Source organism: Anguilla anguilla, chromosome 19, assembly GCF_013347855.1.
Source record: "Anguilla anguilla isolate fAngAng1 chromosome 19, fAngAng1.pri, whole genome shotgun sequence".
Taxonomy (NCBI): Eukaryota; Metazoa; Chordata; class Actinopteri; order Anguilliformes; family Anguillidae; genus Anguilla; species Anguilla anguilla.
The window spans coordinates 10,330,561-10,354,846 of NC_049219.1; the positions used below are offsets into that span (position 1 = coordinate 10,330,561).

The following is a 24,286-nucleotide window of genomic DNA, read 5'->3' on the forward strand; positions in this document are numbered from 1 at the left end:
TCCAACCATATGGCACCATTTATAATCTAAAAACTGTTTATGAATATGTTGATAACTGTAGACGCGTATATATGATTATGCGTTAAAGAGCTCTTCGGCTCCATTGGGCAGATGAAGGGCAATTGAGCAGATACTTGGGAAACGTAAAACGCCTTTACTTAACGCAGACAAAGAGCGGCAAGAGAGAATAGATTCTGAATACCTGAACATGAAAGAATGCAGCCAGAGAGAGAACGCGTCAAATCACCCGCCTGAAAGCTATCTATAAGTAGCATATCTTGGAGGAATTACACCGCATCCCTCAGGGTTGCTAAAGTAATTACTGAAATGGAGCCTCTTATTACAAAGTACAGAGGAGAAGGGAAATTGCTCAACATATAAAAGAGAAAATCTAATTTTTTAAAAAGTTAAATTAACTTCTGTCAGAATGTAAAATCTTCAAATGAAATACGGGTCTTTTGATTTTTAAATCTTTTTTTTTTTTTTTGCAAAATGGTGAACATTAAGCAAAGATCCCTTGCACCATTTTACACAGAAGGAAAAAAAAATACAAAAGGAGTCAGCCAGCAATCCGCACAAGGTTTGAGTTTAATCTGTGTAAATGATCTTTCTGGGGGGGGAAAAAAGAATTGAATTTCATGAAAGGCTTGATATATTAAAAGAGCAGTCATATGCAGTACATTGTAGTTCAATATTAAAAGTGGATTCTTCTCGCTGAAGGGATTATAAAATATCATACATTATTAAATCAAAACATTTTCAACAGTATACCCCAAACAAAATACACAACACAAAAAAGAGAAGATTGTCAAAGGAAATCATAAGCTCTTCTTCAGATTCAGAACATCATGCCCCAAGGAACTAACCAACAAAGACGACAGCAAACCTTTTTAGATTGAGCAAGAAACTTACAGCACATGAGGAAAGCACAGTAGAGAAAGCAATATGTGAAACATTTCAACACAGACATTATCAATTTTACAAAACCAAATGTTGGAAACAACGCTTATGGCTATCCGGTTTAGAAATTAAGCACAAATAAAAGGGATTTTAACGCCAGTCTCTGTCAATCTACCGCTCCACGCACGCACGCAGGCTCGCGCACACACGCACATACACACACAATATGCAGCATATGCCTTATGTGTGATATCCCCACCTCTGAAAACTCCCACCCCACCCTGCCCCCTCACCACGCCTACCAGGATTGGTCCCTTCCCCTCCCCTACAGACTTCCTGATTGTGTTTAAAACAGAACCGACTGACTGACAGTTCTAGAGCAGACGGCGAGGGGAGACAGCGCCGCTCTAAATACATTTACGAACGTGTCAAGGTCGCTGATCAAGCAGCTTCCTCGTGGTAAATTTTTTTATTTTTTTTTATTTTTTAATTACGTCGCCACAGAAACGCTGAGAGCGCCGCTGGTAAAAGCGCGCAGAAACCCGACATTTACGCAACCCCATTGTCGGACATTAGTTAGACATACTGCCAAGCGCGCGCTCTCCAAGGCGCCTGAGAAAGACTGCATGCCATCTCGAAAGTGCCTCGTGGCTGCCATGAGCGCATTCCAAAAAAAGTTCAATAGTTAAATAAAATAAAAATTTTAAAAAGCTAAATAAGGAGACGATATATGCATTCCTACCACTACATTAAATTTTAATACTTTACAAATAGTGCTAATAATGAAAATATATTTTAAACAAACAGGAATAAATTGTAGCCAGGGGGGCTACAAATGAGATCCGCAATAAATTAAAACAGAGAACAGGAAGATCAAAGTCCAGCATACTCCTGATATGCTACCCACACACTGAGAGCTACAGACGCTTTGATTCCCAGAATGATCTTTAAAATTGTTTTACAAAAGCACCATTAACAGTGTTTGACCTGAACACTTAATTGTGTGCAAAAACAAAGTGTTGCCAAGCAAAGAAATTACACTCTGAACTACTACTTTACCTTAAAATGATTTGCTCAAAAAGCAGCCTCACTTAAAATATGTATTTGCCTTTCCATTACAGTAAAAAAAAACCTGGTGATTTTTTGAGCAAAATATACTTTTAATTGGTCCCTTAGAACAAAATTAAATTCTAAGGAACTAATTTGCACTTTAACATTTTTCATTCTTGATAACACTACACTCTCTACCTGAACTCAAAGCTTAATACAAGAAACACTTCCACTGAATTCTGTAAGTGGTATTAGCAATATCAATATCCCAAAACGCGTTTACTGAAATCACCGTTACCGTTACTTTTAAATTTCTCCCATGCACAAAGGAGCCTGATCACTGAATAATCAAATTCTCTGACGCAATACTGTGAAGCATATCCACACGTGCCTTGTGTGTGTTGTATGTGCATACAAACATTTTTTTTTTTGAATGAATTTCTTTTTCCCCAAAAGAAAAGCAGCAATGTTGGTGACCCCGAAATAAACTGGCTGGCAAATCGACGTTTCGGCACGAGGACGAGGTTGAGTTCATCAGGCACAGAGACATCACTCTGAAAGTCAGAGGACAGCCTCCGACAGTCTCCAAATGCATAAGACGCTAAGGGGAAATTTTTAATGAGTCCCTGGGGTAGCCTCGCGCCGATGCGTTCCCGTGTGCGGTTTCGTTCGGACCCGCGCGGCCGAGGTCGCCCCGGTCCCGGCGCGGGCTGTGATCCGCGCGTCGTCGGGGCGACCGGCTCCTCCGTCGGGTCCGGGGTGAGAGGGAGGGCCGAGGACGTGGAAGGGAAGGGCGAAAGAGGGGACTCAGCTGGCGCTAGGGCCGGACGCGGCTGGCAGGACGGCAGACCAAGGTGGGGAATGTTCCGGAAGGCCCGAGAACGGCTGCGGTTTCCGGAATGCCTTTTCAATGGGGGGCATGCAGGGAAACGCGGTCCTACGCGGGTAAGTAAACGTAGTCCAAAACACCAAAAGAGAAATTTCAGATGGACAGTCAAAAACCAAAAATTTCCAAAATAATTTGCATTTTTTTTCCTCCCGCAAAAGAAGAGATCGACTTCCTTCTTGGGGACGGGACGGGACGGGAGAGATTGTCAGCCGACAGGAGTGCAACAAAAGGGTGGAACCACAGATGCAAGGACCTCCGTCTCTCGGGGACAGCGCGACCGTCGCGCAAGTCTTTCCCTCGTTTCCAACGAACAAAATAAATAAACAGGACGACGCACAGAAAGAAATTCACTCTACGAGAATCGTGGGCCTTGCCGGCCGTTATGAGGGATGGTCTCTGCATATTTACAACCCACCTGGGCCACCCCCGCCGCGACAGAGAGGCGCCAGGTGGGGGTGGGGAGGGGAAGGGGGCGGGGGCCTGCGGAGTCATGTGCTCCTGGGCGTGGGCATGTCGAAGACTATGGGGGCGTTCATGGGCTGGAAGTTGACCGTGCAGGCGGAGGCGTTGACGAATGTGGTGGCGCCGTCCGTCATCACTCCGTAGCCTATCAGAGGGGGCGAGACAACAACAAAAATAACAATAAAAACTAAAGTGTGTGTGCGGGGTGATCTCGGTGCACACTACACAAGGCTCATTCTACCCTGAAACAACTCCTGTATCCACACTGTTCTGGAGGACTCAGTGGCCTGCTACAAGTGAACTGACCAAAAATGGTTTTCACACAGTTGTGCAAATTTGATCTGCTTTATGACCTGGCACCTGGGATGTACTGTACTGTACTGCGTGCATGGAGGTCCTCTTCTCCACAGACCTGTGAATAATCTGCTACCCTCTGGGGCCCTAAAAAATAACTGCAGTTTCCATAACCCCGTATTTACTGAGCCGAGACATGTACAGCCCAAGTTTAAGTGTTTTCGTGAGAACTCCTTGAAGCACGTTTCTTTTTGAAAGCGATGCAATGCAGGTAAAGATGAACTGCATTTGTAGCATTTTTACCATTACATTTCATGACCTCGAAGCACTTTACAGCGAAAAGGGGTCAAGCCCACCTCAAGCACTAAACCAAGTACGCCCCCCTCTCTCTCCCTCCCCAAACCGTGAAAAGCCATTTGAATTGCTTGAAAGGCAGCCGTATAAAAAGCAACTTTCCCCATTGTTGCTGACTCTGTGCTCGCTGTCAGTAGAGATACTGGAAGATTGAAGTCTATGATAAAACTGAAAACCCAAAGCAGGGGAGAGGGGGTTATGGTTGGGAGGAGGGGGGGGGTGGGTGGTTACCTTCGTGGATGTGTCCGAACACATGCAGTTTGGGCTGCACTCTTCTCTGCACGGTGTTCAGCAGCTCCACGCACCCCACCCGCTGCATCTTCCTCGGGACCCAGTCCAGAAACCCTGGTGGCGCGAAGGGACCCAATAAGCGACAGTCGTTGGCAAGATCCACCAATCACGTGGCTCTGCCAATCACCATGCTCCTCCCATCATAAAGCTCCACCAACCATGTGCTTCTACCAATCGCCATGCTCCACCCACCAATAAGCTCCACCAACCACAAAGCTCAGGCAATCCCCATGCTCCATCCAGCATCTCCAACCACACACTTACCTCCACTGTTACATCCTAAATCAAGCGCTATGCATCTGCTAAGGTCTGTGAGTGTGACAGAGATTCTAAGTCTCTTTTGTCCCGCAGGTTGTGTGAAGATTTGCTGGCGTTATCTGCAGTGTTACAGCATGAGGACGGGCTGATATAGTGCGCTCATAGAACAGGTTGCGCCCAACCAGATTTTAAACCTCAGCAAATCTGCACAGAATTTATGTTTCATCTGTAGAAGGATGCAACCCAATGCACAATACAGCAAGACTACAGAGAACGAGCGAGACTGGAACTACACATCAGGTGGACAGGGTTCCCTCATGTGCTCAGCAACACTACAAATATACAGCCTCTTAAATATTATTTACAGGCAATTTCCTGGGATGTAGGTGGTTTGAATATGAGAACTCACCACAGCAGTAGGTAAACTGATTCATGGCTATCAACTCGTATACAAATCCTATGAATCATATCAAGTTTAGAAACATCTAAAACCAGTGGATACTACACATGAAAATAAAACTTATCACAATAGTATATCTTAATGGATGACTGAAACATCTTTGGCCCTGGAGAGCCGAAGAGTGCGCTGGTCTCTTTTGTTACTCTTATCGGTGATTTAAAGCGATCGATCACAAAGTGAACTCATCTCACCTGGCTTCGTGGGGCTAAACCGGTCGCTGATTTGTGGGGTCTCCAGGAATCAGATCTCCCCCAAGCGCCCCCAAACCCAAACCCCATTTTAAACACGTGTAGAAACTTGTGTGGCGGTGGTTAAAACACTGACATCGATATTGTCCTTATGTCCACCCCCCCACCCCCCTACAGCCCCCGCCTGTGTGTCCTACAGGGCTGCTGCATTTCCGCAGTCCTCTCTGATTGAAAGCGTTTCATAAAGAGCTGCACTTACTTACTGCGCCACGCACTGCGCCTGCATGCATTAGCGCATCAGAGCCCTGCATGCATTAGCGCGTCAGAGCCCTGCATGCATTAGCGCGTCAGAGCCCTGCATGCATTAGCGCGTCAGAGCCCTGCATGCATTAGCGCGTCAGAGCCCTGCATGCATTAGCACGTCGGAGCCCTGCATGCATTAGCGCGTCAGAGCCCTGCATGCATTAGCGCGTCAGAGCCCTGCATGCATTAGCGCGTCAGAGCCCTGCATGCATTAGCGCGTCAGAGCCCTGCATGCATTAGCACGTCGGAGCCCTGCATGCATTAGCGCGTCAGAGCCCTGCATGCATTAGCACGTCGGAGCCCTGCATGCATTAGCGCGTCAGAGCCCTGCATGCATTAGCACGTCGGAGTCCTGCATGCATTAGCGCGTCAGAGCCCTGCATGCATTAGCGCGTCAGAGCCCTGCATGCATTAGCGCGTCAGAGCCCTGCATGCATTAGCGCGTCAGAGCCCTGCATGCATTAGCGCGTCAGAGCCCTGCATGCATTAGCGCGTCGGAGTCCTGCATGCATTAGCGCGTCAGAGCCCTGCATGCATTAGCGCGTCAGAGCCCTGCATGCATTAGCGCATCAGAGCCCTGCATGCATTAGCGCGTCAGAGCCCTGCATGCATTAGCGCGTCAGAGCCCTGCATGCATTAGCGCGTCAGAGCCCTGCATGCATTAGCGCCCTGCAGCAGCCCCTCCACACGCCCATATGTCCCCGGCTTATGAAGGGATCGCTGTAAACACTCGGCTAAACGGAAAATGAGAACTATGTTCATTGTGCTTAGAGCCGGGTTGAGATGGCAGGAATCAATCACACTCTCTCGCGCACACAAATACATGCACAGACATAGACACATATGCGCACACGCACACACACGCACACACCTACACATACACATACACACGGTCACACACACACACTCGGAAACACACACACACACACACACTCACACACACCTACACACACACACACACACACACACTCACACACACCTACACACACACACAAAAACACACACGCAAAGCCGACACCAAGTTTGAACATCCCCCCGGCTCGTTACTTTTAACTGCCCCTCACCGAACACAAAAAAAATTGCCCAGTCGGCGGTTTCTCGGTTTCTGCATTACGCTCCGCGACGACTGGAGGGGGGTGGGGGGGTGGGGGTGGTGGTGGGTGGGGGGCGGACGGGTAGAGAGAGGGAGAGAACACAAAACAAACATCCACATGTATTTACGAGCCCATTCACAGCCCCCCCCCCGCCTTGAGGGACGCCGCGAGCAGGGCGGGAGAGCGAGGAGGAGCCCGGAATCTCCACCAGCTCCTTCAGCTATACTTTCGCACCGGCAGCTGTCTACCTGCCAGATGGTTTCAGACGCGCACCGGTCGGCCATAAGTCTGCGGAGCCCATTCCACAGCCCCCCGTCTCACCGGCTCGGCTATTGTTAGCAATTTAGCACCATCATCACGTTCTTTACTACCCACTAACTTATTTCTTCTTTAACGCCTTCGCAGACGGCCAGCTTCCTTTTATCTTCGGCTGGTGCCATAGATGACGGACTTATCTATAGTTCTGGTGATATTCTAGCCAATAATTTACCAAAATTATTTAAAAGGATGGATTAAAAAAAATATTTTTTTTGTGACTATTTGCTCAGTGAGAGGGCGGTCACAGAGAGGAGGATGCTGGGAGATGTAGTGTGCTGGATATAGTGTGTCTGTTTTGGCTAAGGTGTTTCAGTTTAAAACGGTGCCCAATTTTCTCTCATCCTTGCTACACCATCTTTCTTTGTGTTTGTGTGCGCATGTATAGACACATTTGTGTGAGAGTGCATGAGCAGGTGTGTATGTGTGTGTATGTGAGAGAGCGCAGAGAGGGGAGATGGGGAGGCGACGGTGTAATGCAGCACTCACCCAGTGGGGGGCAGTGTGTGATCAGGATGTCGGTGCTGTCGGGGATCTGGTTCCACTTGTCCAGCAGGGCCTGACCTCGGGGCAGATTGAAGCCCCAGCCGTAGTACCAGGGCTGCCTGCCTCAGAGAGAGAGAGAGCAGAGGGTCAAGCGCTCGACCACACACACGGCAACAGTCACACACACACTCACTCTCACGGGCACGAGCACAGGCACACACACACTCTCACACACACACACTGCCACAGGCACAGACACACACACACACACGCCAAACACAGCCCACATGATGTCCGCTCAATCTCAGCGCTTCCTCCGATGCCGCGGTGCGCGTCGCGTCGATGACGATCCTCCGTCGATAGCAGCTCCTCGCGCGCCACCACTCTTGATAGCGGGCGCAACGAGCTTGACTGACGGCGTCGAAATTAACATGTCAGCAGCGATCTCTCCTCAGATCCATCTTCCACACGCGTGTGCCGGCCTTCCGCGTGCGTGTGCGTGTGCGTGTGCGTGCGCAGCCCGTGCTCGGCACAGTCACGGCCCGCTGTTTCCCTTCTTTCCGTTTTTTTCTTTTTTAATTTGCGGGGCGCAGTCGCTCGTAACGCCAGCTTTCATTGGGACGCGTTCGGAGGCGTCGCTGTTTAGCGAGGCCTCAGACGGCTTTCTCATTTCCTGCCTCTGTCTGTCTGTCAGCTCCCTTCCTCTCCCACTCTCTCTCTCCGTTTCTGTCGTCGAAGTGCTCAGTGGTACCGGCTCCATTGGCTCAAAAATGACACCAACTGAAAGTAAGAATTTACGAAGCCAAAAAAAAAAGCGGCAGAGGAAATTCAAGTTAGAGCACCGTAGCGCTCTTACCTGACCCACTGTCAGTGATAGTGCTCTCCTACACGTACTCCCTTCAAAACGTCGCCATAGCACGCGAAGCTTTATTTCAGACGGAACGTGCTTGTCGCTCGGCAGGTCAGCGTCGTGGGCTGCTGGGTACTCGAAAGCTCTCACGCACACACAGAGCAGCGGCAGCGCTGCTTCACCATCAGCGGCTTGGCAGAACAGAGCGCATCGGGAAGAAAGAGAGAGCGATAGCAGCACTACGCGAATCCCTCGTTCGGGTTTTGGAAGTGAGAGTCGAGCCGTGTGCTCTGGACTGAGGTAGCGCACCAAGAAGCGTCCGACTCTGGAGCAAATTACAAAGAGAAATGGCAGATCCAGTAGCTAATCATGTCTAATACAGTGAGTGTTGTCATTGCACAAAGAAAAATTTAAGTTCAAGCCAAGCGGTAGAAGTTACGGAAGAAGGCTGATGTTGAACTGAAAACTCTATCACTTAGCGTAAACGAGGCCGGACCATGACCTGGGTCGCCAAGGGTGTTTGGGTGGGAGAGGGGAGGCGGTTATCCTATTATTATAATGATACATCTTATAATCGGGTGGCACGGTGGTGCAGTGGGTAGCAAACTGTTTCTGTGTGGAGTTTGCATGTTCTCCCTGTGTCCTGTTCTCAAGGTGCTCCGGTTTCCTCCCACAGTCCAAAGACATGCAGGTTAGGCTAACTGGAGACTGTAAATTGCCCATAGGTATGAGTGTGTGAGTGAATGGTGTGTGTGACCTGCGATAGGACTGGCAACCTGTCCAGGGTGTATTCCTGCCGCTTGCCTAATGCATGCTGGGAAAGGCTAGAGCACCCCCTGTGACCCTGTCCAGGATAAGCGGGGATGCATGAATGTTATAATAATTTCCTTCCTGTCATTTATTGTGTTTCTTTTATAGTTTTAATTTTTTGTTTGCTTTCCGCGTGAAATTTTTAACAATGCAATTATAAAGTGTAACTCTGTAATAATGTGCAATCTTACAGTTAACAGAAGCTGTACTTTGTCTTTCCTTGCTATTCTCTTATAAAAGCTTCACCATTTCCATTCAAAACCCAGTTCATTTGCATTAAGTTGCATTTCTGATTTGACTGTGCCGCACAGCACAAAACAATGTTATCACTCAGATGCCAATGCACTGACAACAAAATATAATGGCTGTCACATATTTCATAAGGAATTGCATTCCTAATGAGAACTCGATTGCTTGAAAAAACTGACAGGTAGCTAAAAATTGGAACAATACTTTCAATTCCTGATTTGTATAAAATATTTTTTGAGGATTCGTTATCTCCTGAAATCACTTTCTGCTGGATATTTTTATTCAGCCAAAGACTAAAGATTTCTAGTGGTACCATTTATAATTAATGTTATACCTCTTGCCCTGAAGCCAATGGCCACTACATATCTTATAATTCTGGACAAGGCCCAAGATTGGTTTGTCTGATGGAACAGATACGGTGCATCAGGAAAGCCCGTAATTTAAGGGGGGGATAGAGGGCTCAGGACCTTCACCCCCACCCCAATAACACAAAACAGGCCAAATAACCACCCAATAATATGGCATGATGAGAAAAAAATTTGTGATTGGGATATTACTGATAAGTCGTCTCAAGTGTTTTCCCTTTCAATCAATTCACCAGAAATTATCATTTCACATCTATTTTTTATTTATTCTTTTAAAAAAAAAAGATTTCTGCCTGGGGCAAGTCCCCTGGACCACCGTAGACGGTATACATTTCAATCCTCCCAAAAAAAAAAAAAAATTATGAATGAAATTAAGGTTACACCCATGGCATCACGGCTGGATTAGCATGATCTGGTTAAAACACAGTGGCTCTCGTACGATTCCAGCCATTTCAATGTGGTAATCTAAACTCCATTTCCCAGCAGCACATTTGACAGTGCTGTTTATAATCACACAGTGATTTGGGGAGACTTCCTGTTTTGAGACAGGAAGATGACAGGAGTGCACAGGCGGGTGAGCCGCTGTTGCTGGTCAAAATGAAAAACTGTTTATCCCGGGAAATTGTGCCCCATTTAAAAAGATTTTTTTTTCCCCCCCAGGCCAATTAATATTCAATCATTTCACGCATTCAGATGAGACTAAACTTTTTTCTGTATGAAATTATGTTAATGTGAATGGCCTAAAATGTTTAAAAATGAGCATTAAAATATTTACAGCTGTGCTGAAATATTAATGTGTCTCTGAAGCAATGTCTTGGTTAAAGCAAGTAGACTAGTCTCTCCATTTACTCCTTAGTCTTATTATTAAAACTGGGTCCCCGTTTGTTAATCCCCTTTCCTTTCATAAAGTGTCTTTAAACCCTGCTGGGTGTGTGGTCCGAACATTTAAACATACTTTAGGAACTTATCTGAAGGGGAAAAAAAAGTCCAGTAAGTGCAAATGAAGCTCGGTGAAAGATTTAGTTGAGAAGGCAATTGAAATCTCTGCTTGCTGCAGCATGTTCCGCACGGAACCACCAACAGGCAGATAATGCTTCTTTGGAGCACTGATCGTTTTTTTCAGAAATACACCATATACTGCGCATGCCCTACAACCCCCTGGTCTTCATACAGAGTAAACAAAACAGACTGCGGCGTACCAGCACACCGGCGCCAAACTGGGAACTGAACTCCGTTTGTTTACTTGGCTACTTTGCTTTCAGTTTGGCTCCAGTAGGTTCACGCATCACTGCCCGCCGATTTTTAATAACCCTGGCCAACGTTCAATCACCATTTTGTTCTTAACGTTGACTTACAATTGAAACAAAGCGTTTTTTTTTTTATTTGTGAGCGCAGAATTTGGCAAGTTCGTTTTGGTTATTACTGGACCCGCCAATTATTGCTGGACACTGGACTCGACAAACACTATGAAAGACGTGCCAGTTATGATCAAGGCCCCTGTACCCACGATGCAACTGAGGGGTAGATGGAATGAAACATTGTGATGTCACCCACTGATTATGACATCACACTTTTTTCTTTTTTTTTCTGACAGATGTTTTACTGAGCTGCTTTTAATGCTTTAAAGTTTCACAAATACTAGAATGGAAAAAGATGAACAATTTCATGCATTCTTAAGTCAACCTTAAAGACAAATGTAGATTTAATCCAGATCTCAAATTTAATTTAAATAAAATAACTGAAGCACAAAAATATTCTTTGTACGAAATATAGAACAATTTATAATAGTCGTTTTTAAAGACAGGGACGTCTTGCATTTTTTAAATACACCCACATTCCTCATAAAAAATTTAAAGAATAAAGTTGGGAATAATAATTGCAATTTTATTTCGTAAGGATAAAACATGCTAATCTTGCTAAGGCCAGTGTGATATTGTTCATTATTAATATGATGAATATAAAAGAATTCTATGAATTTCATTGACATGCAAGTTTTAATATAAACATGAATTATAAATGAGAAAAGTATTATGGATACAAACTATGAATGTGACTTGTTTAGTAAATACACAAAACTGGAAATGGATGCCTTTTTGCTCCTTCTTCGGGAAAATCTATAAGCTGTGCGGATAAGCTCAGTTTCCATTTCATGTGGACTCTCCGGTCAATGCATGGAGAAAACATTAAAGAATGAATAAAGAAATGAAGGTTGTGAAGAGCAGGGGTAATCCTGTAATTAAGCAATATATAATGACGACTTTGACTTGAATGTAAATTTGACACTTAAGGAATTAGAACATAAAGCGAGTCTACACTCACTGCAGGCCTAATGGTATCAGTGAGAACCACTCATCAATGATTAACAAATCACTTTCTGAAAATACCGGGAGGCACAATGCTTCAATATTTAATTCCATTGGTTAACTTCAAGCCTGTTAAAAAAAAAAAAGTCATCAGAAACTCTTTATTTTAAAAGCGCATTAATATTTTAAGGGAATTTTTAAATCTAAATTAAATTTAAGATTCACGGAGGTTCGAGCTGGGATTCTTTTCAGAAAAGTTCAAAAGTTCAAAGCATCAGTGACAGTGTTTGTAAATGCAGGGGGGGGTGGATGGTGGATCCGGCTGGATACAAGAATCCGTCAGTGAAACCAGCCACCAGAGAGCTGAGCCAGTTTCACACGCTTGATTTTTTAGCTCAGGTGTGTGAGGAGATACAGGTGTGTGTGGAGCTCAGGTGTGTGTGTGGAGATACAGGTGTGAGAGGAGATACGTGTGTGTGTGTGGAGCTCAGGTGTGTGTGTGGAGATACAGGTGTGTGTGAAGATGCAAGTGTGTGAGGAGATACAGGTATGCATGAAGGTCAGGTGTGTGTAGAGCTCAGGTGCGTGAGGAGGTCAGGGGTGTGAGGAGACACAGGTATTAGTAGTAACAGAGAACCCTTTCCTGTCATCCATGCTTCTTGATTAAAGTAAGAAACTGTTGATTTAATGAGCCTCCGTACGGCTTTGACTGCAGGTGTGAAGTGGGTGAGACAGAAGCAGAGTCCTTCATGTATAATTAGAGACACGGCTGGCCTACAGTCTCCAGGGCCAGAGGAGGGGAGACGATCCTACTGGGAGAGTTATTATTAAAGTCTCGCTATTACCTGATACACGGCTAACGGTGCTAAGGAACCATTTCAATTAAAACTATATGGGGTCAAAGCTATCCCTGGTGATTCGCTAGCACAGATAGAGGTCGTAGGGAGACTCTGGAAAAATCTTGTGTTTAATTTACGAAAATGACAGAGTAGGAGGCAGGATGTCAATAACTGAGGGTGTTACGCTCGCTCGCACGCACGCACACATGCGCGCGCACACACACACACACACACACACACACACACACACCACACACACACACCCGCATGCACACACACTCACACTAACACACACACTCACGCACGCACGCTCGCACGCACACACCACCCACACACACACCACCCACACGCACGCACGCGCACACACACACACACGCACGCACACACACACACACACACACAACCTCCAATAATACCACAATGAAGCCTCTCACACAGACCATCTGCACATAGCACCACCCACGCCGTAAATAAGTATCAAACACTGGGCACAGTTTACATATTCATCATAAGACCTGACTACCATTAATAAATATTGAAATGATGAAACATCTCGTCTAATTGTGTTTCACAGTGACACATTATGTGTTTATTACAGCCATTAACACAAGATCTATGGCGCAATTCATAATAACTAATGAATAGCTTCGCAGACGCTTTATGTTAATTCATTGCAGCTGTCATAAATTTTTTATAACTTTGCATGCATTGTAAACAACATGTTTATTAAAGACGTATAATGCACTATGAAGAACGCGAAGAAAAAAAAAAAAAACAGTTGTCGCTACACGGATAAGGGCGGATAATGACCAGGCGGTGAGCAAAGAAACGGAACCCCAACCGTGTTATCTGGGGGTTCTGTAAAGGTGCGGGGGCATTTCCCTGGCACGGTTTGGGTACGCTCACACCCAGTAAAACGGCCTGGGTTAATTAAACTCTAACAAGAGTACATACGAGTCCAACAGGGACCGTATGCACTCTGTAAGAGTAGATTTAACACTAAAGATCTCACTGTGCGCCCTTAGAAGCAGACCTGGGTGGAATACGTCTTTGTTTTGGCTTGGAATACTTGTCTGGACGGAAGAGACACTGCTCGTACAGCGGCTCTCGACACTGGAGACCCGGGCAGTGAAGCGGTCCCCGTGGTTACGCGACAGGGACGGCGGAGCGGAAGAAGCCGCCGCCGCTCGACAGAGGCACAGGAGCGGCGACTTCCCTCCGGAACGCTCGGAACGATCGGGCCGCTTCGCCGCTCCCTTCACCGCGGAAACGGCGACCTTGATTTTAACGAGCCGTCGAAGACCCACTTCAGCGTCTCGTCGAGGGGGTCTGCGTGTCAACAGCGGCGGTTAGGGTAACACGGAAACGTGCGCCATAAAGCCTACATAACCTGTCATAGCTGCACATAAAGGACAACATGGCTTATGACTAAAATATGTCATATGTACTTATAAATTGTGTTTATGATCAAGTCTGTAAATCACTCTATTTTTGATAAAGTTTTAAATATTGAATTTACGAGATATGGCATTATGAACAAAGTATTCAAAAAAATTAACATTTTTCCAGTTTTTTTTTTCCTCTGAGGACCCCCTGGGGCCCCCTTGCAGACTCCAGTTTGAGGACCCCTGATGTTAGAGCAAACTGCCCACGAGTAAAACCAGAAGCAGCCAATCAGGAGACACTTGAGTCCAGGGCCCTGAGCACCTCTCCCTGTGTGCGCTACTGTCAGAGTTGGGGCACAGCCCACAGGCAGGCTTCCATCGCCACGGAAACGGAGCCAAAGGCCCAGCGCCTTCCAGGTTTGACAGATGGACGGACGATCCACATGGAGCACGAGCCTGAGCTTCATCACCTAGCCTGTGACTGCATAGGCGCTCAAGAGAAGGGTAGGATCAATCAAAGAAGTGGGGGGGGGGGGGCAATTAAACAATTGCACAAACCCCTCTTTAGTTCATCAAAACAATTCAAAAGTCAGTCTAAACAAACAAAAAATAAACACTACACGGCTTCTTGTTTTTTCTTTTAATTAATATAAAAAATATTACTATTTAATTATCATCATTGCTATTGAATCTATCCCTCTTCTTCTCAGGACTGTGGATCAGCTCAGCAGTTTATAAATGCTAAGTTCCACTGCGTGCACTTTGATGTTTAATCACTGTGCAACATGCATCCCGTTCAGAAGCCCACAAGACAAAGCTAACCAGTGGGGCTCCTCTCAGAGGATAAGAACAAATGGAATGGAGAGAGAAAAAAAATTAAAAGAAAAGATATGTTGGATTGCTGGAGGGGAAGGAACATCCCAGTCCTGACAATCCGGGGGATTAGAGGGGTGCCAGAGGTGGGGTGTCACAGCAGAGCTCTGACTGGAGAGCGCAAAGATGGCGGGTCGCAACGCGTCTGCGCATCTGTACGCACACAAGCTCCCACCCTCGCGCTGCAAGAAGGCCAAATCTCCAGCCCGGGTCTTGGAGCACGCCCCCCACCCCCCACCCCCCGCCTTCCGCCCCACGCCCCTCCCACGCGCTCTCCAGCATTTGGGACGCCCCCACCCCCCACCAGCTCACCGCGGGAGACCGGCGACTCTCAGCCAGTTTGGAACGACAGGGCGGCGTGGCTCGCTACCCGCAGATCGCGCGCGCTCCTAACGCACGAGAACACGCGCTTCGCCGGAGACTGGGCCGCGCGGTTAGCCGCGGTCGCTCTAGGCAGCCTTTAAATCACCGGGGCACAGACCGCATCCCAGGCTCAGCGAGATACGCCTGCTACACGCCCACTTACTGCTCACACAGCCGAGACCCAGAGAGCTATCCTTTAAGGAGGAACCGCTGCAATATCAGCGTGCTATGGTGTGTGTGTGTGTGTGTGTGTGCGTGTGTGTGCGTGTGTGTGCGTGTGTCTGTGTGTGTGTGTGCGCGTGTGTGTGTGTGTGCGTGTGTGTGTGTGCGTGTGTGCGTGTGTGCGTGTGTGCGTGTGTGTCTGTGTGTGTGCGCGTGTGTGTGCGTGCGTCCTATAGAAAACCCTTTGAGCTGTGAAGAAGAGAAAAGGATCTGTGAGCCGTGACTTAGTGATCTGCTTTTGTGCCGACATAACTGAAGTCTTTGATGTGTCTGCACACACGCAGGAACAACAAAATAAAAGCCACGCACATCAGTGACCCAGGCAAAACTAATCAACTCCAAAATGCCTAGCGCTCCCTCAAACCACGCACACGATCACGGCACGGCCACCTCGGCTCTGAGCTCGACTAGTCCGGTCTGAGAAGGACATGATGCGCTGCTACCCGGTAGGTGAACAATCACATTAGAATCAAGCCGCCCAGCTTAGCAACCTGCTGTCCCATCGCTTCATCGGTGGGGGAAAAAAAGAGTAAAAAAAAAAAATTAAATAAAATTTAAAAAAAAGAAACACAAATCATTTTCAGTTGACTTGAGGGGGGAAGTACAGCGCACGGCCTCATGGGAAATCCACGGCGGGAATCTGACCCGAGGAGCGCTTCCCGCTTCTGAAGCGCCGCTCCCGGCGAGCGCCTTAATTATTTAATTGAGGCGGGCGGGCGCGCAGCGGGACGCTAAACGCTCGAGCGCGCGCGCGGGGGGGATTAAGGATCCCGCGCGAGCGGACGGCCCGAGTCCTAAACCCGCGCACCTGCGCTCGCGAGGGGGGGGGGGGGGGGGGGGCAGACGCGTGCTGTTTTTCACTCAGATTCAGGCTACGAGGCAGAGCCGCGGCGAGCTTCCGTACTGATCGGAAGCGTCGCGTTCCCCCCGTTCCCCGGACGCGCTCGCTAACGCACCGGCGCGGCGCTTACTCATCCGCGCGTTCAGGATGGGGAGGGGCTGGGAAACGGGGGTGGGGGGGGGGAGGTGGAGGGTTTGTTACACGGGGAAAACATGGCAAAATGGCCGCCTCCTTCATTAGAAAAGAGCATCAATCTGCACACAGCTGTTCAGGCGCAGGCTGACTGCCACAAACGCTCACTTCGTCGATGAGCCGTTTCCCTGTCAGAATTCAGCTCTAAAAGCTGATTAGGATCTCAGGGGATTCCCAAGCAACTCCCGCAAAATATACCACAAAGCATTATGGGTAAACTTTACTGAAGACACATTCACTTAAACCTTTTCATTCTTATATGCATGAAGAATAATTACAACTGCACTGCTATATTTTAGCAGAACAATATATGATACAATTGAATTAATATTTCTGTCATTTCTATTGGTGGTGGTAGTAGTATTAGTTGTAGTTGAAATAGTAATAGTAGCAGCAGTAGAAGTAGCAGTTGTAGTAATATTAGTATTAGTAGTAGTAATAGTAGTAGAATGTAAAGAGTGTGGATGGGGCAAGACTGTGTGATGCAGTGGATAGCGCAACTTCAGTTCTTTCTCCCATTTTAATGCGTGTCAAACTACTGAAGTGCAAAACACCCATGACAGTCGGCACACTGATACAAACGTCCCCTGCCAGGTGCTGAGCTGTAAACATAAGGTTTGCTCGCTACACAAACAGCCGAGCGCCATCGCAGAATTTAAAGGCGGGCAGAATTTAAGCGAGTGTCCGATTCCGGTCCGTACTCCTTCAGATGCTCAAGTTTACAGAATTTAAAAAGTTGATTGACGTTCACCCACAAGGGAGTCAAGTGACACCTCCCACCGCTCCTCCTGGGCCACCCAGGGCCACGGGGCGAGTAATCCGCCCCGCCTCCACCGCCATTACCCACAATTCCCAGTGAAACACTGTCAACCCCCCTCCCCCTCTAAGACGGGTCTCAGTCCCCAGCCCCCCCCTCCCTTTCCCCGTTTCACATGTTTCGATAAAGAAATGATAATTAAAAAAGGAGGGGGGGAGGGAGGGAGGGAGAGAGGTTTACCCCATGCGCCGGAAGGCTCCGGAAGCGGAGAGGGAGAGAGAAGCTTCGTGAGGAGATGGTGGAGACACATGAATAAATCTCCTCGTCTCCCTATGTGAACACTTCCTCTGTCAGCTCTCTCTGGCTGCTGACATGCTGTAATGAAGTTTGATGGCAGAAGAGACACACTCATCTCCCTTCTTCTTCTGTCTCCCTGTCTCTCTCTCCCTCCATTTTCATTGGCTTCCTGCGCATTTATTTTATTTATTTCTTTCTTTCTCTCTCTTTGCGTTTGGCAGGGTATGATTTCAGTCTTACGCGGAGATTTGCGGGGATGTTTGTGGGGGAGCAGAACATCGCTTTGATCCAGGGTGCTGTTGGGGGGGGGGGGATGAGACCAGGCAGGAAACAGAGGAAGAAGAACAGCCCAGACTCAGGAAGTTCATGTGAAAGGTCCAGGAAACTGAAATCTTTAATGGTGTGTTATTTAAATACCATCTTTGCATTCACAAAGGGCCAAGAAATATTTTTAAATGATTCTTTTTTAAATAGAAATGTGGAGTCAAAGACTTTCTTTATTCGGGTGTAATGTCCGGAGTCTCAGACTGCTGTAGAGTCTAATGTTAGCGTACAGTAGCTCAGTCTCACAACGTTATCACACGTTGACACGACCTACGATGATAAAGCCCAGTTATTGTCGCTTTCGTTCGTTTAGTCTGGCAGAACAAGGTCACTGCACGGGACAGTCTGCTCAAATCGGCTCTAACCTAGCCAGTGAAGAGGAATGGCTTGCATGTGACGCGTCTTACGGACATGAATGTCAATGAGCGCAGGACACTTGCCCACTAAGTCTGCTGAACAGGTCACTATAATCTAGCAATGGTAATTACAGTTTAATGGTTGTAACTGGGTTTAAAACAGAAATATTAAGACGACGGTCAATTTTCACCTTTGGGGAACATATGAATCCAGTTCCCTGGACCTTTAAAGAGTTTGGTTATCGGTACGTTTTTGACAAAAAAAGAGTAGGGCCAAGTTCTTAGAATGGTCTGGGGGAGTAGGGGGGGTTGAGTCCCCCCTACCAAAAGGACACCCCCCTGCAGGACGTTAACGAAGCGGGTAAAGTCCGCTCGGCCCTGTGGGTGCAGAGCTACGCATCGGGGGTGGGGGGGGTAGCCGAACAAAAGCCTGCTTCCTGCGCGGATCGGCGGCTCTGGAGAGCGAGGATGAGAGAGCGAGCGAGCGAGCGTGCGGCGGGCCGCGGAGTGAGGGAGGGAGGGAGGGAGGCGTCGCGCGGAGCGATAATGAGCTCCCACCGGAGGACGCGCTCGGGAAGCGTGGCCGCGGGAACGCCGCGAACGCGTCGGCGGCACGCCGGAGAGACGCGCCGGCGTCCGGGGGAACCGCGCCGCGCGAGCGCTCGACAACGAAACCGCCGCCACCGGGCTGGAGCCGCAGCGGGGAAGGGAGGGAGAGCTCTCGAGACCAGGAAGAGAGGAAGAGAAGAGGGGGAAAAGAGAGAGCGTCTGCGTGAGAGAAAGAGGGAGAGAGAGAGAGAGGGGCGGAGAGAGAAAAAGAGTGCGGGTGAATCCTGTGCCCAGAGTCTCAGCGGTCCCACGGGCACCAGTGCCATGTCCCCCCCCGCCCCATGCAGGAGGTGTGTGTGGGGAGGGGAGTGGGGAGGGGTGGGGGGGTGTGGAGTGCGGGAGCCAGGGCCTTCTGACAAATGTGGCGTTTTGGAGCAGGTGCAGGCAGCCTGTACCAGGCCTGCGTCATATGGCACTGCCTGAAGCACTGTGAGGCCTGCCTGGGGGAGGGAGGTGTGAGCCAGCCCTGACAAAGAGAGAGGGAGGGAGAGAGGGAGAGAGAGAGGGGGAGAGAAAGAGAGAGGGAGAGAGAGGGAGGGAGAGAAAGGGAGTGAAAGAGAGAGGGAGAGGGGGAGAGAGAGAGAGAGGGGGAGAGAGAGAGGGAGGGTGGGAGAGATGGAGAGAGGAAGGGAGAGGGAGATGGAAGAGAGACAGAGAGAGAGAGAAGGAGGGAGAAAGAGACGGAGAGAGGGAGATGGAGAGAGACACAGAGAGAGGGAGAGACAAAGACAGACAGAGAGAGACGGGTAGGAAGGAAGTGCTGAAAGTGTCATAATGCTTAGGCTAATAATAACTATTAAAACTATGCAACACTTGCAGAGTGGCCCAGTCTTCAAGAGTAAAGTAAATGAGCCATTAATTAGCTTAAATGAAAGAACACACACACACACACACACACACACACACACACACACACACACGTCTGTCCAAATGCACCCAAGCAGAACAAATGATGGCCAGTTATCCTAAACGGGAAACTCATTATTTCAAAGACCTAAAGGACATTTTGATGCTTCCGTTCGAGGAGTTTTTCAAATTTTGCAACCCCCTCTTCTACCTGGCGGCTGCTCCAAGAGGACCCCTTCAATCTGACCTCATCCCCAAATTCTGATGTCACTACAGGTCAGGAAGACCGAGGAGGAAGAGGATCCTGCATGACCACCGGCGACTCCCAGCGCTAAATCCTGTCTAATTCCGTCCATAAAGCCGCGGAAAACCTTTTTTTTTTCCCCCTCCTACAGAATGATAGTTGCCTTGGCAACCGTGGCAAATCTTCCCTTTCTCAAACAGATGTCCCATTTAGTTGGAAATTAGAATGTGTAAAACCCCAGGAGACTCAAATTATTTTAAAGTTCTCTGAAAAGCCTGGCGCTATATGACGTCTCCAGCTTTTAACCCGTGAAGCGCTTTGTCGCCATGGGTACTTTTTGACGCCGGGCCTCGAGAAAACTGACACGAAATATGCACCAATAGGGAGGGAGGGGCGGGGCTGTGCCCAAACAATAAATCTTGGGTCTTTGCAGGAGGAGGACTTTTCTTCATTAGAAATATTCTGCCATTATGGTTAATGGTCACCTCGGAGTACATCCTGGTAAGGATGACGTGATTGGTCAGATGGAACCAGCTGACCAGGTCCGAGGGCCCTGGCCTGAGGTCACTGTGGCGAGCAGCCAATCGGCTGCCTCCTCTGCGATCCATTGTAGCTCAGAGCTCCTCCTGTGGCTCGGTGCATTGTTTCCCATGACCTCCTCAAGTGGGGAAGACTCTATAGCCAGTACTCCTCCTCCTCACGTCGGTCCGCACGCCGTTAACAAAAAGCATTCTGGGCCTGCTGCAGGGGTCTCCTGGGAATCTGAGGCAAAGGAATGAGCGCTATCAAACGCGGAAGCGCGTGGCGTACGGCGGCCAGGGCTGGGTTCTGACTCACGCGCCGCACGGCAAACCCTACGCCTGTGAACAAAACTACAAGAGAACGCCCTGGAGCAGGCATCCTCTGTCCTCTGAGAGAGAGAGACACAGAGACAGAGAGAGAGGGAGAGAGAGATACAGACAAAGAGACAGACACAGATGGAGAGAGAGGGAGAGTGAGAATGACAGCAAGACAGAGAGAGGCACGGAGAGAGGAGGAGAGCGAAAGAAAGAGACAGACAGACAGAAAGAGAAAGAAAGAGAGAGTGGGGAACACAGCGGCCCCTGGGGGCCATTTCACAGGTAATTTAAAGCGAAGCCCAAGGGGGGTGGGGAGGGGGCGTCATGCAAAGCGCCTTCTTCTCCACGTTCCATTTCGCCCACCTACAAACGCATTTCCATCACTGCACATTCAGCCTCTGCCGGGGCTCGGGTAATTGGCAGCACTTAAGAAAGGAAGAAAAAAAAAAAGAAAAAAAGAGAGATGGGGGGGGGGGGGAAGAAAAAAAAAAGGGAGACGGAAAAACAGGAGATGTGGAAGAAGGAAAAAAAAAAACGAGGAGGAGAGAGGGAGAGACACCGGTGCGAAGACTCTGGTTGAGCCCGTGGTAATTGGAACTGTTTCCAGGCTTTTCCCACTGACACGCGCTCTGCGATTCTCGCTGTGGAGAGTTCGCCACCGCCGCCGTTGTCGGAGGGTGACCATTAACCTGAGGACGTTCCGTTAGGCAGGCCCCCCAAAAAGTCCCAGAGAGGTGGTCAGGTCCCTGAACCAGTTTTTTTTTTTTGAAATTTATTTTTCGTCTCTTCACCAGGCCTCGGGGGCCTGCCTCTCGCCCGTCAGCTGCTGAAGACGGCGAGTCGCGGCGCTCGCTACGTCTGACAGGCGCGGCGGCGTTAGCGGGAAGCGCGAGAGGCGGCTCGCAGGAGAGCCGGGCGAATTACCCGGCTCGGGCGCCCTCGGATGCAGGACAGAGACGCAGACACACGATACTACAAATCCCAGAATGCACCGGTGACAAGCGTCTCCGGCGCAGGGACTGGGGGGGCGGCGCTGGCAGGCCGCTAATGTGCTTAATGGAGCCTCGGCGAGCCGCCCGTCAAGGCAGGCGACCTGACTTAGCCTCTCCGCGCAGTCGCTACATAAAAACCGCGGAATTATTCTTCCGAAAAAAAACCCGCCGCGCGTCAAAGACGTTAATTAAAAATACGGTGAAGGGGGGGACGCGGGGGTTTTGGTTTGCCCCCGCCTCGTTGCGGAATTCATTAAAAGTCCCCCCTTAAATCCAATATTCCCTCTCTCGAACAGACAAACAGGGCGAACAGACGCTCCTCTTTTTTTCTCCGCAGCGGTGTAGAGGAAGAGAAACTGTGGGTGCAGGTATTCTTATGAAAACTGGGAAAGTAGAGAGAGAGAGAGAAGACAGATTTCTTTTTTGATGATGAGTTTTAATTAGGCCACAACAGAAGAGAAGCAAATCCTCAATAATTAAAAAATATAATTAAGAAGTCCTTTACATCTCGCTTGCTAATGATTCCACGCGGAGTAAGACTGTGCCATTTCTACCACTTGAATTTAAAAAAAAAAATTGTGGCCCCCCAAACACTCAACCCTCCACACGCACCGCACCCACCCAAACTTCCGTCTCTGTCTTTAAGACAATAAACTGTATTAGGATCATTTAGCAGACAAGATGGCTTTCAGAGTCATTCATTCTCAACATTTATGGAAGTTAATCATTATTTATTTTTATTTTTTTTGATTAAATGCGGATCAGCGAATGCCGAGACTTGTGAACTTACAAGTTGGACACATAACGAGCGCAATGTGAGGGGGGGGGTGCAACGATACTCCATAATCATTATTCACGCACAATTTTATTTAGCAAGATAAAAAAACGACCTCTTGAGATGGGTCCTGTAACGAGGGAAGCTTACGCAGAAGGGTCTGGTCCCCAGATGGGGTGTAAAACGGGCTTGTGGCGCTCTTCGGTACGCGGTGGTAATGGCGGTTACAGCGGCAGTCCTGCCGCGAGCCGGGAGCAAAGGCGCGGCTAAATCGTCTCTCTCTCTCTCTCCTCTCCCTCCTTCTCCCCCTCTCTCCCTCTCCCTCTCCCTCTCCCTCTCAGTCTCTCGCTCTCTCTCTCTCCCCCTCTCTCCCTCTCTCTCTCTCTCTCTCTCTCTCTCTCTCCCTCTCCCTCCCTCTCTCTCTCTCTCTCTCTCTCTGGCGCTCGTTAACCTCGCTCCGCGTAATCAGAGGGGCTAACGAGCGGCCCGACAGCCCGCGCTCACCGGGCGCCAACTGCCACGTGCGGGGGTGCGAATGCAGGACGAGGCCAAGATGAGGCCAAGCATGACAGCGTTATCCTAAAATGCACTGATCCCCCCTCCCCCCCATAACTAATCCGCACTTAACTACAACTGATCCCCCATAACTACAAGGCACCCCAAACCCCCCTCCCCTTTCCCCCCTGCATCACACAGGGGTGTGGCCGGTAGAAGGACGGCGAACGGCGGTTCAGGACGGTCCGGCGAACGGCTAACGTTTCTCCTGTTCCGCCCTTTTGCTCCCTCGTTCTTTTTTGTCGTCTCCCGCTTCTCTCTGTACGCTGCGCCTTGCTGCCGCCTCGAGCTTCTGAAAGGACAACTTCTGTCGAGCCCCATCGCCTCCTACACAAGAATTAGCCTCTCCTTTTTCCTCCTTCTTCCTCCTTTTTTCCTTTTTGTTGTTGTTGTCGCCGCGCACCGCTCTCTCTCTCCGGCGCCTGCTTTATGGCGCTGCGGTGAGGCTGTGATGCGCTCATGACAAATTACTTGTAAAGTAGCGTTACCGTCGGCAACGGAGGGAAAAAAAACAAAAAAAAACCCACGCCCCCATCCCCTCCCCTCCCCTCCCCCCCGGCTCCCACCCCCCTGAGTCTTCCTCTCAATCCCCCCCCCCATTTCAGAAAATGACAAATCGGTACGATTTGGGGGGGAAACGCGGAGGATGCCAGGATGTAATTTAGGTGGGCAAAGTGAGGTGTGGGAGGGAGGGAGAGAGGGAGGGAGGGAGTGTGGGACCGGGGGGACGGGGGTGGGGTGGGGTGGGGGAAGTAAAATCTGGTTGAGGCTGATCAGTGCGGCTGATCACAAAGGGAGAAGAGCGCCACGCTGGGCCTCTTATCGCACTTGTCCGCGGAGAGACGCACGGACGGGTGGAAGGAGGGAAGAGGAGAGGGGCAGGGGGGTGGGGGTGTGGGGGGGGGGGGGGGGACTGCGCGAGCGAGTCGCACTTCCCGCTTCCAGCCGACGCGGGCGAGAGTCGCCGCGGAAACGCCAGCGCCCCTGAGGCGCCGCGGGCTCCGCTCCATAAATCCAGCTCGTTTCCGCGAACGCAAAATCACCATGGAGACCAGA

General features: G+C 49.1%; 1 protein-coding gene across 2 annotated transcripts in view; it reads right to left on the reverse strand.

Annotated features, from left to right (window-relative positions):
• Nucleotides 1–567: 567 nt before the first annotated feature.
• mpped1 (metallophosphoesterase domain containing 1) overlaps nucleotides 568–24,286 on the reverse strand; it is a 39,239-nt gene continuing 15,520 nt past the window's right edge. For both annotated transcript variants that reach the window (XM_035402537.1, XM_035402536.1), the window contains exons 5-7: nucleotides 7,348–7,463; nucleotides 4,181–4,294; nucleotides 568–3,446 (exon numbers count right to left, since the gene is read on the reverse strand). In XM_035402537.1, coding sequence (XP_035258428.1) covers nucleotides 3,328–3,446; nucleotides 4,181–4,294; nucleotides 7,348–7,463 — 349 coding nt within the window. In that variant the 3' untranslated portion in view covers nucleotides 568–3,327. The remainder of the gene's footprint in view (nucleotides 3,447–4,180; nucleotides 4,295–7,347; nucleotides 7,464–24,286) is intronic.